The 20,622-nt window shown below is 34.4% G+C and overlaps 1 protein-coding gene across 5 annotated transcripts in view; it reads left to right on the top strand.

The window, feature by feature from the left end:
- LOC103568054 (phospholipid-transporting ATPase ABCA3-like) overlaps positions 1-20,622 on the top strand; it is a 205,007-nt gene that overhangs the window by 38,418 nt on the left and 145,967 nt on the right. For all 5 annotated transcript variants that reach the window (XM_070568434.1, XM_070568435.1, XM_070568438.1 and 2 more), the window contains one exon: positions 2,859-3,118. In XM_070568434.1, the coding sequence (XP_070424535.1) occupies positions 2,859-3,118 (260 nt within the window). The remainder of the gene's footprint in view (positions 1-2,858; positions 3,119-20,622) is intronic.

Consider the following 20,622-nt stretch of genomic DNA (forward strand, 5'->3'; position numbering starts at 1 on the left):
TATTAAAAAATTGGTATGAAGAGATGCTCTGTTTTGTAAGTGGCATTGTAGTGTAGTGACTGGGAATCAGGAGATGATGTTCTTTTCTCAGACTCTGTTAATTATTAGCTTTATGATTTTAAACACTCTTAGCCAAATTTCTTCATCTGAAAAATGAGTGTTTGGACTAGGTGACCCTATGGGTCCCTTTCAGCACTAAAATTCTATGATATTAATTCTTAGGACTTCGGCCAATTAAATCAGCTGAGATAAGTGGTGGGAGAGAAGATCAGAATTAGTTCAGTGAAATTTAAAAGTGAGATTTCTTTTATTGTAGTAAGAAGACAACATGAGATCTTAATATTTAAGTGCACAATACAATATTGTTAACTATAGGCACATTGTTGTGCAACAGATCTCTAGAACTCTTTAATCTTGCAAAACTGAAACTCTATATCCATTAAAGAACAGCTCATTTTCCTCTCCCTTCATCCCCTGGAAACCACCATTCTACTTTCTGTTTCTATGGGTATGAGTACTTTAGATACCTAATTTAAGTGGAATCATGCATTATTTATCGTTTTGTGTGTAATGTCCTTAAGATTGTAGCACATGAGAGGATTTCATTCTTTTCTAAGGCTGAATAATATTCCACTGTATGTATATACCACATTTTGTTTATCCATTCATCCATTGAAGGACGTTTAGGTTGCTTTCACCTCTTGGCTATTGTGAATAATGCTGCAATGAACATGGGAGTGCAAATATATTTCTTTGAGAGTCTATTTTCAATTCTTTTGAATATATGCCAATAAATAGGATTGGTGGATCATATGGTAATTATTTTTAATATTTTGAGAAACCTCCATATTGTTTTCCATTGCATGAGTACCATTTTATATTTCCACCAACAATGCACAAGGAGTCCAATTTCTTTATGTCTCACCAACACTTGTTATTTTCTGGTTTTTCAGTAGTGGCCATCCTATCAGGTGTGAGGTGATATCTCATTGTGGTTTTGATATACATTTCCATGATGATTAGTGAAGTTGAGCAATTTTCATGTGCTTTTTGGCCATTTGTCTATTTTCTTTGGAGAAATGTATGTTCAAGTCCTTCACTTGTTTTTTTTTTCTTTTTTTGAGGAAGATTAGCCCTGAGCTAATATCTGCCACCAATCCTCCTCTTTTTGCTCAGGAAGACTGGTCCTGAGCTAACATCTGTGCCCATCCTCCTCTACTTTATATGTGGGACGCCTGCCACAGCATGGCCTGACAAGTGGTGCATAAGTCTGCACCTGGGATCGGAACTGGCGAACTTCAGGCCACTGAAGCAGAACATGCATATTTAACCACTGCGCCACCAGGCCGGTCCTGCCTATTTTTTAAGGTTATTTTTGTTGTTGTTGAATTATAGGAGTTCTTTATATATTCTGGATATTAACCTTTTATCAGTTATGATTTGTGATGGTTTTCTCGCATTCCATAGTTTGCCCTTTTAATCTGTTGATTGTTTCTTTTGCTATGCAGAAGTTTTTAAGTTTGATGTAGTCACATTTGTCTACTTTTGCTTTTGTCACCTGTTCCTCTGGTGTCATATCCAAGAAATCATTGCTGTATCCCATGTCCTGAGTCCTTTGCCCTGTGTTTTCTTCTAAGAGTTTTTCTAAGAGTTTTATAGCTTCAAGTCTTATGTTTAAATCTTTAATCCTTTTTGATTTAATTTTTGTATATGGTATAAGGTGAGGATCAACTTCATTCTTTTGCAGGTGGAGATCCAGTTTATCCAGCACCATTTGTTTTGAAAAGATTATCCTTTCCTCCAGTGCGCTTGTTGAAGATCATTTGATCATATATGTTATAATTTATTTCTGGGCTCTGTATTCTGTTCCATTGGTTTCTATGTCTGTCTTTATGCCAGTACCATATTCTTTTGATTACTCTAACTTTGTAATATATTTTGAAATCAGGAAGTGTGAAGCGTCTAGCTCTCAAGAGCAAGTGTTCTTCTTGCTCAAGATTGTTTTGGTTATTCAGGGTCCTTTGCAATTCCATATGGATTTTAGGATGGTTTTTTCTATTTTTGCAAAAAATGCCATTGGGATTTCGATAGAGTGCATGGAACCTGTAGATCATTTTGGGTAGTATGGATATTTTAACAATATTACATCTTCCAATCCATGAACCCAGGATGTCTTTCCATTTACTTGTGTCCGTTTAAATTTCTTTCAGGAATGTTTTGTAGTTTTCAGTATGCAATTTTTTACCTTCTTAGTTAAGTTTACTTCTTACTTTATTCTTTTTGATGCTGTTGTAAATGGGATTGTATCACTTCTTGTTTTGAGCTTCATTTCTCTTCATAGGTCCATTGTATAGAATTATGTCTGGTATTGTCTTGAATTCTCGTTTATTTTGGCTGATAAAATTACGTAAAGCAACTGTACCATTTTTTTTTAAAGATTTTATTTTTTCCTTTTTCTCCCCAAGGCCCCCCAGTACATAGTTGTATATTCTTTGTTGTGGGTCCTTCTAGTTGTGGCATGTGGGATGCTGCCTCAGTGTGGCTCGATGAGCAGTGCCATGTCCACGCCCAGGATTCGAACTAATGAAACGCTGGGCCGCCTGCAGCAGAGCGCACGAACTTAACCACTCGGCCACAGGGCCAGCCCAACAACTGTACCATTTTTATGCAGTATCTTAGTTTTGGGAAGATAGTAATATAATTCTATGTTATATATTATCTGTTTGTTTTCCAAATCACTATAGGTGTTGTGAAATTGTTCTCTGGGTTGAAAGCTTTGAATTACCTGAATTGCCTTCTTTATTTGCCTGGCTGTTTCTGAGTATACTGAACTTGACAATCTTTGTTTTCTCATTTAGGGTACATAAGACAAGGGTTCCTGGCTCTGCAGCATGCCATAGATAAGGCCATCATGGTACACCATAGCGGCAGACGTGGAGAAGCTTTGTTTGATAATGTCATCATTTATGCTAGGAGATTTCCATACCCTGCTTTTTATTTTGATCCATTTATGTGGGCTTTTATGACTATTTTCCCTTTGATAGTTTTACTTGTATTTTCTCCAACTGAACTTACCCTTATCAGGACCATCGTTACGGAAAAGGAAAACAGATTAAAGGTAACTTCACTTTCTTTGTAGCATTTTGGGCCTGTGGAACAGATTTGTGTGCAGGGTTGGACTATTTCTATATATTTTGCACTGTTGAATGGTTATATTTCAGTAGCAATGTACAAATATAGATTGGGTTGAGGGTGCACTATGTCATTTGTCAATTTTCTGATGTTTTGCTTTTATCTAAATTCTTGATTTGGCTTGTAAGTTTATTGACTAAATGGCTATTTAACAAGAATGTTATGGAGAGAGGCCATGTGTGAAATGCCCAGAATCTAATTTGGAATAAAATGGGCAACAGAGACATAATCATATGAGCTCTTGAATTAGGTGAGTTTGAGGTACATATCGATTGCAAGATTTGAGATGATTTTCAATGGTAAGTTGAAACGAGACCATATTGTGAAAAAAAGTGGCTCTAAAGTCAGAGAGAAGGCCACCGACTCATCTCTCTATCCATTATTTCATTCAATATTTATTTATTAATTATCTACTTTGTTCCAGGGACTTTGATAAATCTGAGGCTTAAATCCTGGCTCCACCAATTATTAACTCTGTGATCACAGCCTGTTTCTTCAGATGTAAATTGAAGATAATAATGCCTAATTTCTAGAATTATTGGGGGTATTAAATGAGATGTTGTTCAGAAAAGTGTCTGGGTCAGTCTCTGACCTGTAATAAGCACTCAACAAATGGTAGTTACAAAGAGAAGACAGAATTCCTACTCACAAATTGTTAAAACTAAAAGTTTTTAGTCGAGGAGATATTAGTAAACTGAGTTGCTTTTGTAATATGATAAGTACCTAGGTAGGGATGTGGAAAGTTATTCTTGAAGTACTGAGGGCTTGATGCTTGGTCTGAGCAATGAAGGCTAATAGGAGTTCACTGGGTAGATAGCACCGGGGGATGGGCTTTGAAACTATGCACTATTCCTATCAGTGTTGCCTTTGGAAAAATGACCTGGGAAGGGGATATGGAGGATGTTTTAGATTAGGTTTGGCAGTCTTTTTGTGGGAAGCACAGATAATAAATATTTTAGGCTTGTGGGCCAACTGCGTCTCTATCACACATCCTTTTCTGTTTTTTTTTTTTTAATTAAATCATTTAGAAATGTAAAAACCATTTTTAGCTCACAGGATATGCAAAGGTAGTTTATGGGCTGGGTTTGGCCCACGGGCCATACTCTGCTGACAAAGTTTGACTGAAGGTGAGGAACCAATTATGAGATAATTGTAACAGACCAGGAGAACAGTAGGGAGGGCCTCAACTAAGGTGGTTTAGTATGTAAGAATAGAGAGGGAATAGTTTAAGAAATATTTGGGAGGTAGACATCAGTGGAGATGGATATGTATGTAATTAATTTCAAATTCTAGAATTTTGCAAACACCTTTCAACGACTTTCTTTTCACTATATCAGGTTGTTCTTAAGATATTTGAGGGCTATTTAGCAAATTATATTGGGATGAGGAAATATTCTGTGTTTCCTGAAGGAACCAGTGATGCTTGAGTTTAATGAATATGGGATAGAGAAATCAGTCTCCTTCTGTGCAAGGGATTGCCCCTCCTTCCAGTTTTCTTGGTTATACTAATGAAATTATCTTCTCCCAAATCACCCAAGCTTCAAACCTCAGTCTTATTGGTATAGTATAGTATATATAGTATTTAAGAATACTGCCATTTCCTGCCTCTGTAACTTTTGGGTAAGTTTCTTAATTTCTCTGTGCCTCATCTGTAAAATATAGATGAAAATACTCCTACCACATAGGGTTGTTGTGACGATTAAAGAGATACTAGTTGTTAGTGCATAGGAAATATTACGTAGCCATCAAAGTTAGTTCTCTCTCTATTTTCTTTGTCCCCTGTGTGCAGCATATATGAACTAGTGTAAATTCTGCTTCTTTCTCTCCATTTGTAGAACTGTCATTTCTAGTTCAAGCTCTTATTGATTTTTCACCATCTAGCTGTTTCAGAAATCTTCTCGTTGGCTTCCCCAACCACTATCTCTCTTTAGTCTTCACCTTAACTCCTTTTCCCTCTACCCCAAAATGGTTCATTTTGTACCACTCTTTATTTGTTTTCTCTGATTAGCATGTCTTTTTCTCTCTTTTCTAACTGGTGACTAATCTCTTTGAAATCTCTTTTCAACTTTCAATTGCAGTTTACTAGTTTTCTCTTTGTGTCTCCAGGTCATGTTACACAAACTTCAATCAAGTAGTTTAAATTATTTATTATTTGCTTTCTCATTTTTAAATTTCTAATTGAAATGTAAAATACATACATGTAAAATACATATACCTATGTGTACAGATCATTGAATTATCAAACATAAACACACCCATATAACTACTATGCCATTCAAGAAATAGAATTGTGTGTCTTTTTTAATCCAGAAATCCCTCACATCTGGTCCAAATCACTATACCTTCCCTCTTCCCCAAAGATAATCACTGTTTAACTTCTAAAACCCTATATTAGCGTTACCTGGTTTTAAACTTTATTTAAATAGAATCATACAATGGTTATCTTTTTGTGTCTGTAAGAGTCATTCATGTTCTGTGTAGCTGTAATTTGGCCTTTTTTGTTGCTGTGTAGTATTTCATTTTATGAATATTTTGCTATTTGTCACTCTTCTGTTGATGGACATTTGGTTGTTAAAGTATTGGTCTATTACAATATGCTACTGTGAATATTTTGTGCACATTTTTCTGTTGGGTATATACCTAGGATTGAGATTGGTGGAGTATACAATATACATATTTTCAACCTTGTTACATAAGACTAAACATTTTTCCAAAGTGTGTGTGCCAATTTCTTCTCTTATCAGTAATGTATAAGAGTTACTGTTGCTTCATAAATATGCCAACACTTAGTGGTAATAGTCTTTTGTAATTTTAACCATTCTGGAAGGCATATAGTGGTATCTAATTGTGGTTTTAATTTATTTTCCTTGTTAACTAATGATGTTGAACACCTTTTCATATGCTTACTGGCCATGTGGACATCCTCTTTTGTGAAATGTCTGTTCAAAAGTCTTTTCTAGATTTTTCTGTTCGGTTATGTGTCTTTTTCCATTGATTTGTAAGCATTCTTTGTATATTTTGGATATAAGTCCTTTTTGTGATGCGTTTATTGCAAATATTTTCTCTCAATCTGTAGCTTGCCTTAATGATGTCTTTGGAATAACATAAGTTCTTAGCTTTAATGTAATTAAGTCTTTTCCCTTATTATTAGTGCTTTCTGTGTCCAGCCTATCCTGGCTGAGTTTCCCCCTGTCTGCTTCCTTGTTGTTCTTTAGATTTTCGTCTTTTCCAATCTTTGCATTTAAGTCTCTAAATTTACCTCTAATCATAAATTTAGTTGCAAACTACAAGTCGAAATGTAGTATTTTATCATACAGTTCAAAATAGTTTCCAATTTCGTGAATTTTTTTCTTTGACCCATAGGATAATTAGAAAAGCATTAAAAAATTTTCAAACATATCAGGAGCCAGTATTTGATTTCAGTATTTTGAAGTTTTGATGAGACTTGCCTTATGGGCTAGAATATAGCCAATTTTAACAAATGTTCTGCATGCATGTGTTCACTGAAAAACAATGTATACTGTGTGTTCAGTGGGTACAATTTTCTGTACATGTTACATCAACTTTGTTAGACATATCTTTAACATGTTTAATCTGTCAGTTGTGTCAGTTATTGTGAGAAGTATTTAAAAAATCTCCCTCTATGATTATTGATTATTGAGTTGTCTAATTTTTCCTTTTAGTTGTCAATTTTAGCCTTATATATGTTGATGCTTTGTTTAGTAGACCCAGTTTATAGGATTTGCTTATTCTCACATGTTCTGCAGGAGTTGGCAGATTTCTCAGTGGAGAGCTTGCCCACCATTGCCATAACCTTGTCTCCTAAGATTGCAGGTTGTTTTAAACTCCTTTGTGGGTAAGGACCAGTGTTTGGAATGGCATCCATTAAACCTGCATTGGGAGCTAGTTCTTTCCTCTTCTGGACTCAAAGGAAAAGATGTGGAATGGGATGAGGGGTCTTTCATCCACAGTGGCTGCCCAGAACCATCACGTCACCCAACTCAGAAGTGCAGGGGAGTTATCACCCAGCCTAGTAACTTTGACTATGGAGTATAGTAAAAAGTTGGCAGATAAATCCCTTTCTCTTTCCCCCTCCAGTGGACTATCTTAAGGCCTGATGCGTCCATTTGGCCTATCTGTATGATAGCATCTGAATGCATTTCTCTTTATGAACCTGTGGCCAGCTTGGTAATACATTACCTTGAATTTGTGTTTCCTCTTTCACGTCCTGTTTTCTCTCATTCTTGCTATCCTGTGAATGTACCTCCCAATAAAGTCTTAGCATGTAAGCCTCGCTTAGGCTGTATTTTTTTAGGCATCGTAGGCTAAGATACTTTGTTATTAAGTACCTATAAACTTAGAATGGTTATCTCTTCCAAATGGATTGAAGTTTTTATCATTATGAAATTAACTTGTATCATTGTGAAATGTCCACTATTATCTATCTACAGCAGTTCTTCTGCCTTAACATAGACTTTGATACTAATGTAGCTATACTGATTTTCTTGTGGTTAGTGTCTACATGATATATATTTTCTTATTCTTTTATTTATAATATTTGTCTTTACGTTTGAATATGTCTCTTGTCAGTCATTAAAATATATGCTGTAGTGATCGTAAGCATACTAAATTGTTTACAGGTAATGCAGTTAAACATATTTGTGTTTAAATTTACCATCTTGTCATTTGTTTTCTATTAGTGCCATTTTACTTTGTTATTTTTTCTTGCCTTGTTTTGGATTTTATCATTTGGATTTTATTATTTAATTAGCCTGGTAGTTATGCATTCTTTTATTAGCTTTTTAAATATAAACTTAGAGATTCTAACATGCTTTCTTGAATCATCAAAATTCAGCAATGAAGCATCAAAGTGCACCAAAAGCAAATTAAGAAAATTAAAAGCTATGTAAAAAGAAGCACTTTTGTGAATCCTCCTCAAACGTTGCTATCATGTATTTTAATTCTCTCTCTATATTTTAAATCCCACAAAATATTACTATTTGATAGGTGATATTTATTTATATACCTATGTATTTACCCAGTTATTTTAATTTCTGTATCTTCCCATGAATAATGATTTTTCCTTTTGCCTAAATCTTTAGGACTCAGTATACGTTTGGTGATGAATTTTCTCACTCTGTTTGAAAAATTCTCTAGTTTACCTTTATTCTTTTTTTGTTGAAGGATTAACTATACATAGTAAATTGCACAGATTTTTTGCATGTATGGGTCAAAGAGTTTGAACATATGTATACACTTATGTAGTCATCAAACTAGTCAAGGTATAGACCAGAGTCCAGAAAGTTCTCCTTCTCCACTCCGTTCATTGGTCTCACCTTAGAGGGAATCACTTTTTTGATTTTGTATCATTATAGATTAGGTTTCTCTGTTCTAGAACTTATTCTCTTGCTATTTTTAAATTTTTGGTATAATGGGAAATGTATTTCTATTAGAAATCTTTATATATTTTTAAACTTAGTTTTTATTTGTTTGTTTTAATTTTAATTGTGGTAAAACATGTATAACATAAAGTTTACCGTCTTAATGATTTTTAAGTGTACACTTCAGTAGTGTTAAATGTATTTACATTGTTGTGCACCAATCTCTAGAACTTTTTCATCATGCAAAATTGAAGCTCTATACCTGTTAAACAATAACTCCTTATTTCTTTCCACTCCTCCCTCACCCCTGGCAACAACCATTCTACTTTCTGGTTCTCTTAGTTTGACTACTTTAGATACCTCCTGTAAGTGGAGTCATGCAGTATTTGGTTTTTTTGTGACTGGCTTGTTTCACTTAGCATAAAGTCCTCAAGGTTCATCCATGTTGTAGCATTTATCGGAATTTCCTTCCATGTTTTGGTGAGGAAGATTGGCCCTGAGCTAACATGTGTTGCCAATCTCCCTCTTTTTTTTTCTCCCCAAAGCCCCAGCTCATAGTTGTATATCCTAGTTGTAAGTCCTTCTAGTTCTTCTGTGTGGGAGGCCACCACAGCATGGCTTGATGAGTGGTGTGTAGGTCCACACTCAGGATCTGAACCAGTGAACCCCAGGCCACCAAAGCAGAACACGTGAACTTAACTGCTCAGCCCAAGGGCCGACCACAGAATTTCCTTCCTTTTTAAGGCTAATTAATATTCCAGTGTATGTCTGTACCTCATTTTGTTTTTTTTGTTTTTGTTTTTTAAAGATTGGCACCTGAGCTAACAACTGTTGCCAATCTTTTTTTTTTCTGCTTTATCTCCCCAAACCCCCCCGTACATAGTTGTATATCTTAGTTGTGGCTCCTTCTAGTTGTGGCTTGTGGGGCGCTGCCTCACCGTGACCTGAGGAGCAGTGCCGTGTCTGCGCCCAGGATCCAAACCCTGGGCTGCTGCAGCGGAGCACGCGAACTTAACCACTCGGCCACAGGGCCGGCCCCTATACCTCATTTTGTTTATCCATTCATCCATTGATGGACATTTGGATTGCTTCCACTTTTTGGCTATTGTGAATTATAATAATAATAATAATCATGTACAGATATTTCTTTGAGGATTTGTACTCACATCCTTACCAAAACTTATTTTCTGTGGTTTTTCTTTCTTTTTTGGGGGTGAGAAAGATTGGCCCTGAGCAAACATCTGTTGCCAATCTTATTTTTCTTGTCTAATTGCTTGGGCTATAACTTTCAATACTATGTTGAATAGAAATGACGAGAGTGAGCATCCTTGCCTTGTACTAGATCTCAGAGTTTCCGGAAAGCTTTCAATTTTTCCCATTACTTATGTGTTTTATGTGCTTTTCATATATGACCTTTTTTGTGTTGAGGTAAGTTTCTTTCTATACCTATGTGGTTGAGAGTTTTAATCATGAATGGATGTTGAACCTTTCAAGTGCTTTTTCTGCATCTATTGAGATGATCATGTGCTTTTTTTTCATTTTGTTAATGTGTTGTATCACATTTATTAGTTTGCATATGTTTAATCATCCTTGCATCCCAAGGAGAAATCTCACTTAGTCATGGTGTATGATCCTTTTCATGTGGTGTCGAATTTGGTTTGCTTGTATTTTATTGAGCATTTTGGCATCTATGTTCATCAGGTTTATTGACCTGTAGCTTTTTTTCCTTCTGGTGTATTTGTCTGGTTTTGATATCAAGGTGATGCTGGCCTCAAAAAGAAAAAAAGAGTTTGGAGATGTTCCTCCTTGTATTTTTTCTATTATTTTATTGAAGTCCTATACTTTTATTGTATTGTCAATTTCTATCTGCAGATTTGTCAATATTTGCTTTGTATATTTAGGTGCTGTGATGTTGGATGCTTATATACCTATAATTGTTATATTCTCCTGTTGAATTGACCCTTTTATCATTATATATAATGACCTTCTTTGTCTCTAGAGACAATTTTAGACTTAAAGTCTATTTTGTCTGATCTACATATAGCCTCTTCTGCTTTCTTTTGGTTACTATCTGCATGGAATATCTTTTTTCATCCCTTCACTTTCAGCTTATGTGTGTCTTTAAATGTAGCATGAATCTCTTGTAGATTGCATATAGCTGGATCTTGTTTTTTGATCCATTTAGCCATTCTCTGCCTTCTGATTGGGAAGTTTAATCCATTTACACTTAAAGTAATGATTGATAGGTAAGGACTTACTATTGTCATTTTGTTGTTTTCTATCTGTTTTGCAATTGTTTTGTCCTTCTTTTCTTGTTGTCTTTCTCTGATATTTGATGATTTTTTTTAAATAGTGATTTACTTTGATTCTTTTCTCTTTCTATTTTGTGTATCTATTATAGTTTTTCTTCAGTGATTTGTAGTTTTCAGCATACATGCCTTGTACATGTTTTTGCAGATTTATCCCTAACCTATTTGGACTATTGTAAACAATAGTGTTCACTTCTAGAATATAGAAATATGGTGTATTTTTGTGTGTTAACCTTGTATTCTGCCATGTTGCTGAGCTACTTTTTAGATATAGGAGGTTTTTAAAAATAGATTTGTTAGGATTATCTATGTCTAATGTGAATAAAGACATTTTTTATTTCTTCCTTTCTAATCTGTGCAATTTTTATTTAATTTTTTCCTACTCTCTGTTGCACTGATTAGGTCTTCCAGTACTCTGATAAATAGCAGTAATGAGTGTGGATAGCCTTCTCTTCTTCTAAATATTAGAGGGAAAATATTGTCTTTCACCATTAAGTGTGAGGTTACGTGTAGGATTTTTGCAGATGCTCTTTGTTAGGTTTTTAAAATACTCCTCTATTCCTAGTTTGCTGAGAATTTTTATCATGAATGGTGGTTGAATTTTTTTAGCATGTTAACATAAATAGTATTTTTAATGAAAAATGCATTTTCAAAAAATATTTTTGGGACGAGTGGCATTATATGACTTTTGCAAATCCCTTTAATGCCTGTCTTCATAGAGGACAGTTGGATTCTCGTATCTGCTTCTGCATTCATTCTGTTGTGATAACCTATGGCATGGAAACGTCTCACTCTGGTAAAAGCCACTTTATACTCATGAGGGAATAGGAGCAAAAAAGGCAAATAACATCTTAGTACTATTGCAAAAAGAGTTTTAGCCTTGCAGACCTCTCTCCCCAGCAGTAGGGGCTCAGGGACTCTCAGAGGTCCTCAGGCCCCTTTCCTTTAGGTGTTGTAAAGAAAAGTGATGCAGGAGGTGGTGATCTCCAGTTCCTTGCTCCTGCCTGAGCATTCCCTGTTCAGACCATAGCTTCCAGTTCATCCACTCCAAATTTTGAGCTTACAGACTCCCAGTCAACCTTGATTTGCCCCTACAAGAATACTACATATTGCCCAAATATTATTTTAAAATATCCCACTTCATTCCCATAGGATAGAGCTTACTGACAGAAGTACACATGATCAAGTAGCCTGAAAAATTACAGACCTGGGAAATATAAGTTAAAATCCTAGGTCAAGGCAAGAGAGAGAAATACAGATTGTGGTTTCTTGGATTTTAAGGGTCTCCAATGGGGATAGTAGTTGGCTCTGAGCTTCCTGGTACCCAGAATTAAAAGCAACACATAGTTTCTTGTACCAAAATAAGAAAACATAAGGTTTCCTCAGAGAGGGCGAACCTATTCCAAGCTCTTAGCTCTAACTGAAATTTCTCCAGGAGGCTTCAGAGACACTCAGTGAATAATGTTCTCAACAACTGGATGTTGAATTTTATCAAATGTGTTTTCTCTGTTATTTGGTATGATAGTGTGGCTTTTCTTCTTTAGAGTAATAATGTACTGGATAGTATTGATTACTTTTTAAATATCAAATCAACCTGGCATTCCTGGAATAAACCCTGCTTGGTTGTTGCATATTTTCCTTTTTATCCATTGATGGGTTCACCTTGCTAATGTTTTGTTGAGGAGTTTTATGTCTTTGTTCATGAGGGATATTGATTTAAGTTTTCTATTTTTGTATTTTTGTCAGGTTTTGGTATTAGGGTAATAATAGCCTCATAAAATGAGGTGGTAAATATTCTCTCCTCTTTTGTTTTCTGGTAGAATTTGTGTAGTATTGATTGTTCTTTAAATGTTTCATATAATTCTCCAATAAAGGCATCTCGGCCTAAAGCTTTTGATTCTCTTGTTTTCTAGTTTCTTGAGATGGAAGCATGGATTATTGACTTGTGACTTTTATTCTTTTCTAATATAAGCATTTTAATGGTATAAATTTCCTTTTAAGTACTACTTTATCTGCATCCCACAAATTCTGATGTATTTTAATTTTTATTCAGTTGAAAATATTTTAAATTTCCATTGAGATTCCTCTTTGACTCATGTATTACTTAGAAATATGTTATTTCATTTCCAAGAGTTTGGGAATATTTCTGTTATATTTCTGTTATTGATATCTAGTTTAATTCAATTATGACTGGAGAGCATGCTTTTTATGCTGCCAATTCTTTCAAGTTTTTAAGGATTATTTTCTGAAGAAGGATATGATCTGTTTAATTGAATGTTCCTTGTGTATGTGAAAATAGTGCATATTCTGTTGTTTTTATGTGGAGTATTTTGTACAATGTTAGTTGTGTTCTGTTGGTTGATGATGTTGTTCAGTTCTTATCCTTGATGATTTTCTTTCTTTCTATTTCTATCGATTACTAAGAGAGGAGTGTCGAAATGTCAGATTGTAATTATAGATTTGCTGTATTTCCTTTCACTTCTGTCAATTTTTGCTTCATTTATTTTGGTACCCTTTTGTTTGGTGCATACGCATTTAGCATTGTTGTGGCTTCTTGGTGAATTGATCTTTTATTCTTAAATTATATATAGGAATATATAGATATTCTTAATCATACATTTAAAAATATACATAAAATATTTATATATATTACTTTATATAAAATTAAAAAATTTCAGTGCTTGCTAAATTTAAATGTGTAAGTGTATTGTGTCTGGTATTAATATACCACTCCAGCTTTTTTTAAAGTCATGTTTACATTATATATCTTTTTCCATCATTTTAGTGTTAACTAATAACCTACCTATATCATTATATTTGAATTGAATTTCTTATATAACTCGTTTATGTATTTTTATCCATTCTAATAATCTTTTAATTTCTTTCAACTTTTGCATTTAATATAATTATTGATATGCTTGTATATAAATGTGCTTGTTTTATGATTTCTTTTCTTTGTATTTTTCATCCTCTATTTTCTCTCTTCTGCCCTCTGTTGCATTATGTGACATATTTTAGTGTTCTAATTTATCTTTCATTTTTTTGGTATAACTCTTGGTGTAGGGTTTTTAGTAGTGGCTGTAGGGGTTATAATATACATAGTGAACTTACCACAGTCCACTGGTATCAGTATTTTCCCACTACAGTGGGATGTAGGACCTCTACCATGTAAATCTCATTACCCTCCACTTTATATGATATACTTGTCTTAAATGTTACCTCTTTGTACAAAGAACCCTCCATCAAACTGTTACAATTTTTTGCTTTCATTGATCAAATACAATTGAAACAACTTAATAGAGGAATAGTATATTATGTTTACTCAGATATTTACCATTTATGACACTCTTTCTTCAGTCCTGGTCTTCCAGGTTTTCTTTTGTCATCATTTTCTTTCTGTCTGAAGAATTTATTTTAGTAAATCCTTTAGGTCCTCTCTCCTGTGATGGATTATCGTAAATTTTTCTTAATCTGAGATTATTTCTATTTTACTTTAATTCCAGAAGTATATTTTTGTTGGATGTAGAATTCTGGATCAAATATTCTTTCTTTCTGCACTTTAAAATATGTCACTTCCTTGGTTTCTATTTAGAAATCGTATGTCTGGCTATTTTCAAGATTATCTTTGTCTTTACTTTTTAGAAATTTGATTATGACATGTCTGGGTGTGAATGTATTTTAATTTTTTATTAAGATAACATTGGTTTATCACATTGTATAGATTTCAGGTGTACATCATTATAATTTGACGTAGGTACTTGAATCCATAGATTTATGTCTTTTGCCATATTTGGACAGTTTTCAGCCACTGTTTCTTCAAATATATTTTTAAGCCCTGCACTCTCTCTCCTTTCCTGCTGGCACTTCTATGAGACAGCTGTGAGATCTTTTGTTTTTGCCTCACAGGTCCTTGAGGCTTTGTTAATTTGTTTTTCAATTTATTCTTTCTCTGTTCTTCAGATAGGAAAATTTTTATTGATCTGCCTTCAAGTTGACTTAACTTTTCCCTTGTCACCTCCATTCTTCTGTTGACCCCAGCCAGTGAGTTCTAAAATTTTGCTTATTATATTTTTCATTCTGAAATATCATTTGGTTCTTCTTTATATTTTCAATTTCTTTGATAAGCCTTCTGTTTATTTCAGGACTGTTCATTAATGATTGTTAGAGCATTTTTTTGATAGCTTCTTTAAAGTCCTTATGACACAATTTCAACATATATGTCATCTCGATTTTGGCATCTGAGGATTATCTTTTTTCCTTTGGCGTTTAGATTTTCCTGGTCTTGGTTTGCTAAGTAATTTTGGCTTGTATCCTGGATATTTTTAATATTATGCTATGAATCTCTTGTCCCTTTTGAAAATTTTCCATTTTAGTAGGTAGTCAATCTGTTTATATTTACAACTAGTTCTCTTTTGTGGGCTGTGGTTTGAATACCGATTTAGTTTGTAAAGCCATTCAGAGTGCTGTTTTAGTCTGCCTCATTTACACTATGCTCTACCCAGAGCATGATCTGACACCTGATCCATATTACACACTGCAGTTCAGTGTTGATTCTGGTCAGTTTCACACATGGACTAAATGGAGGTGAGTCCAGGACTTCATACAAAGATTTAAAGGGTTATTTCCCCAGGTTTATCCTCTCTCGAACTCTCTGCACAGTCTGGTTGGGAAGTGGTACTACTTCTTTGCTGGGGTTGGCTTAGTATAGGACAGAATTAGCTCACAGGGCTTCACCTCACTGTCTTAAATTAGTTGATAGGGTTATTCAATCTCCTATATTTTACTAATTTTCATTGTATTTGTTCTGTCAGTCATGAGAGGGGAGTGTTGAAATATCTGAATATGTTTGTGGATCTGTCTATTCCTCGGTTCTGACAGTTTTTGCTTCACGTATTTTAAAGCTCTGTTATTAGGTGTTCTACTCTTTAGGATTTTATGCCTTCTTGATAAATTAATCCCATTATCACTGTAAAGTTACTATCTTCATCCCTTCTAAGTCTTTTCTCTGAAAATTATGTTGTTGGATATTAATATGATTAGCTGTCTTTTATGTAGTGTTAGGATGGTATATCTTTTTCTATCCTTTTACTTTTAGCCTATTTGCGTCTTTAAAGTTAAAGTGAGTTTCTTATGGGCAGCACATAGTTCAGTATTGCTCTTTTATCCAATCTAAAAATCGCTGCCTTTTAATTGACTCTTTAGAGCATTTATACATATGTATTATTTATTTTTTTATTTTATTGCAGTAACATTGGATTATACCACTATATAACTTTCAGGTGTGGATCATAATGTATTTTGAATCTGTGTAGATTACATCATGTTCACCACCCAAAGACTAATTCAATCCATTGCCACACACATGTGTCTAATCACCCCCTTTTTCCCCTCCTCCCTACCCCTTTCCCCTCTGGTAACCACTAATCCAATCTTTGTTGCTATGTGTTTGTTTATTGTTGTTTTTATCTTCTACTTATGAGTGAGATCATATAGTATTTGACTTTTTCCCTCTGACTTATTTCACTTAACAAAATACCCTCAAGGTCCATCCATGTTATCACAAATGGCTGGATTTCATCAGTTCTTATGGCTGAGTAGCATTCCATTGTGCATATATACCACATCTTCTTTATCCATTCATCCCTTTATGGGCACCTAGGTCGCTTCCAAGTCTTGGCTATTGTGAGTAATGATGTGATGAACATAGGGGTGCATGTATCTTTATGCATGTGTGTTTTCAAGTTCTTTGGCTAAATACCTAGCAGTGGAATAGCTGGATCATATGGTGCATCTATTCTTAATTTTCTGAGGAAACTCTGTACCCTTTTCCATAGTGGCTGCACCAGTTTGCACTCCCACCAGCAGTGTTTGAGGGTTCCTTTCTCTCCACATCCTCTCCAACATTTGTTTTTTCCTATCTTGTTAATTATAACCATTCTGACCAGGGTGAGATGATATCTCATTGTAGTCATGGTTTGCATTTCCCTGATAGTGAATGATGTTGAATATCTTTTCATGTGCCTGTTGGCCATCCATATATTTTCTTTGGAGAATTGTCTGTTCAGGTCTTTTGCCTATTTTTTAATTGGGTTGTTGGGTTTTTTGTTGTTGAGATGTGTGAATTCTTTGTATATTTTGGATATTAACCCCTTATCTGATATATGGTTTGCAAATATCTTCTCCAATTTATCAGGTTGTCTTTTCGCTTTGTTGATGGTTTCCTTTGCTGTGCAGAAGCTTTTTAGTTGGATGTAGTCCCATTTGTTTATTTTTCTATTGTTTCCCTTGCCCGGTCAGACATGATATTTGAGAAAAAATGCTGCTAAGACCTATGTCAAAGAGCGTACTGCCTATGTTTACTTCTACAAGTTTCATGTTTTCATATCTTACATTCAGATCTTTACTCCATTTTGAGTTGATTTTTTGTGCATGGTGTAAGGGAATGGTCTACTTTCATTCTTTTGCGTGTGGCTGTCCAGTTTTCCCAACACCATTTATTGAAGAGACTCTCTTTGCTCCATTGTATGTTCTTGGCTTCCTTGTTGAAAATTAGCTGTCCATAGATGTGTGGGTGTATTTCTGGGCTCTCAATTCTGTTCCATTGATCTGTGTGTCTATTTTTGTGCTGGTACCATGCTGTTTTGATTACCGTGGCTTTGTAGTATATTTTGAGATCAGGTGGTGTGATACCTTCAGCTTAGTTCTTGTTCCTCAGGATTCCTTTGGCCATTCATGGTCTTTTGTTGTTCCATATAAATTTTGGGATTCTTTGTTCTATTTCTGTGAAAAATGTTGTTGGAATTTTGATAGGGATTGTATTGAATCTATAGATTGCTTTAGGAAGTATGGACATTTTAACTATGTTAATTCTTCCAATCCAAGAGCACAGAATATCTTTCCACTTTTTTGTGTCTTCTTCAATTCCTTTCAACAATGTTTTATAGTTTTTGGTGTACAGATCTTTTGCCCCTTTGGTTAAGTTTATTCCTAGGTATTTTATTCTTTTTGTTGCAATTGTAAATGGGATTGTATTCTTAATTTCTCTTTCTGCTACTTTGTTGTTAGTGCATAGAAGTGCAACTGATTTTTGTTTGTTAATTTTGTATCCTGCAAATACTTGACTGTATTCATTTATTATTTCTAAAAGTTTTTTAGTGGATTCTTTAGGGTTTTCTATATATAAAATCATGTCATCTGTAAAGAGTGACAGTTTCTACTTTTTTTTCTAATGTGGATCCCTTTTATTTCTTTTTCTTTCCTGATTGCTCTGGTTAGGACTTCCAATACTATGTTAAATAAGAGTGATGCAAGTGGTCATCCTTCTCTGATTCCTGTTCTTCGAGGGATAGCTTTCAGTTTTTCTCCATTGAGAATGATATTAGCTGTGGTTTTGTCATATATGATCTTTATTATTTTGAGGTATTTTCCTTCCATACCCATTTTATTTAGAGTTTTTATCATAAATGGATACTGTGTCTTTTCAAATGCATTCTCTGCATCTATTGAGATGATCATGTGATTTTTATTCTTCATTTTGTTAGTGTGATGTGTCACGTTTATTGATTTACAGATGTTGAACCATCCATGCATCCCTGGAATAAATCCCATTTGATCATGATGTATGATCTTTTTAATTTATTGTTGTATTTGATTTGCTAGTATTTTGTTGAGGATTTTTGCATTGATATTAGCTGTGGGTTGTTGTATATGGCCTTTATTATGTTGAGGTATTTTCCTTCTAAATGGGTACATTTTGTTTAGAGTTTTTGTCATAAATGGATACTGTGTCCTGTCCAATGCTTTCTCTGCCTCTATTGAGATGATCATGTGATTTTTATTCTTCATTTTGTTAATGTAGTGTATCACGTTGGTTGATTTGCAGATGTTGAACTATCCCTGCATCCCTGGAATAAATCCCCCTTGATCATGGTGTATGATCTTTTTAGTGTATTGTTGTATTCGATTTGCTAGTATTTTGTTGAGGATTTTTGCATCGATGTTCATCAGTGATATTGGCCTGTAATTTTCTTTTTTTGTGTTGTCCTTATCTGGTTTTGGTATCAGGATAATATTGGTTTCATAGAATGAGTTAGGAAGCCTCCCCTCCTCTTCAATTTTTTGGAAGAGTTTGAGAAGGATAGGTATTAAGTCTTCTTTGAATGTTTGGTAGAATTCACCAGGGAAGCCGTCTGCTCCTGGACTTGTATTTTTGGGGAGGTTTTTGATTACTGTTATGATTTCCTTACTGGTGATTGGTCTATTAAAATTATCTACTTCTATTTTTAATTTTTTGAGAAATCTCCGTACTGTTTTCCATAGTGGCTGCACCAGTTTGCATTCCCACCAACAGTGTATGAGGGTTCCTTTTTCTCCACAACCTCTCCAACATTTGTCGCTTTTTGTTTTGGTTATTTTTTCCAAGCCATCCCACTACTGGGTATCTATCCAAATAACTTGAAATCAGCAATTCCAAAAGTCCCATGCACCCCTATGTTCATCGCAGTGTTATTTACAATAGCCAAGACGTGGAAGCAACCTAAGTGCCCACCAACTAATGATTGGATAAAGAAGATATGGTGTATATATCACAGTGGAATACTACTCAGCCATAAAAAAGAATAAAATTGTCCCATTTACAACAACATGGATGGACCTTGAGGGAATTATGTTAAGTGAAATAAGCCAGATAGAGAAAGATGAACTCTGTATGACTCCACTCATAGGTGGAAGTTAAACATATAGACAAAGAGAACTGATTGCTGGTTGCCAGGGGAAAGGGGGGTGGGGGAAGGGCACAAAGGGTGAAGTGGTACACCTACAACATGACTAATAATAATGTACAACTGAAATTTCACAAGGTTGTAAACTATCATAATCTTAATAAAAAGTTAAAAAAAATTATCTACTTCTTCTTGATTCAGTTTGGGAAGGTGATATGATCCTAAGAATTTATCCATTTCTTCTAGATTATCCAATTTGTTGGTGTATAGCTTTTCATAGTATTATCTTATAATCTTTTGTATTTCTGAAGTGTCTGTTGCAATTTCTCCTCTTTCATTTCTGGTTTATTTATTTGAGTCTTTCTTTTTTTCTTGGTGAGTCTAGCTAAAGGTTTGTCAATTTTGTTTATCTTTTCAAGAATCAGCTCCTGGTTTCATTAATTTTTTCTGTTCTTTTTTTAGTCTCTATTTTGTTTATTTCTACTCTGATTTATATTATTTCCTTCCTTCTACTGATTTTGGGCTTTGTTTGTTTTTCTTTTCCAGCTCCTTTAGGTGCACTGTTAGATTGCACCTAAAGTTAGATTTGAGATTCTTCTTGTTTGTTGATGTAGGCCTGAATTGCCATAACCTTCCACCTTAGAACCACTTTTGCTGTATCCCATAGATTTTGGCACGTTGCATTTTCATTTTTATTTGTCTCCATGTATTTTTTTATTTCTCCCTTGAATTCTTCATTGACCCAATCGTTGTTCAGTAGCATTTTGTTTAATGTCCACATTTTTGTGGCTTTTCTGATTTTATTCCTGTAGTTGATTTCTAGTTTCATACTTTTATGGTCAGAAAAGATGCTTGGTATTATTTTGAGCTTCTTAAATTTATTGAGACTTGTTTTGTGGCCTAATATGTGATCAATCTTGGAGAATGTTCCATGTGCATTTGAAAAGAATGTGTATTTTGCAGTTGTTGGATGGAATGTTCTTTATATATCTACTAAGTCCATCTGGTCTAATGTGTCAT

Source organism: Equus przewalskii, chromosome 12, assembly GCF_037783145.1.
Source record: "Equus przewalskii isolate Varuska chromosome 12, EquPr2, whole genome shotgun sequence".
NCBI lineage: Eukaryota > Metazoa > Chordata > Mammalia > Perissodactyla > Equidae > Equus > Equus przewalskii.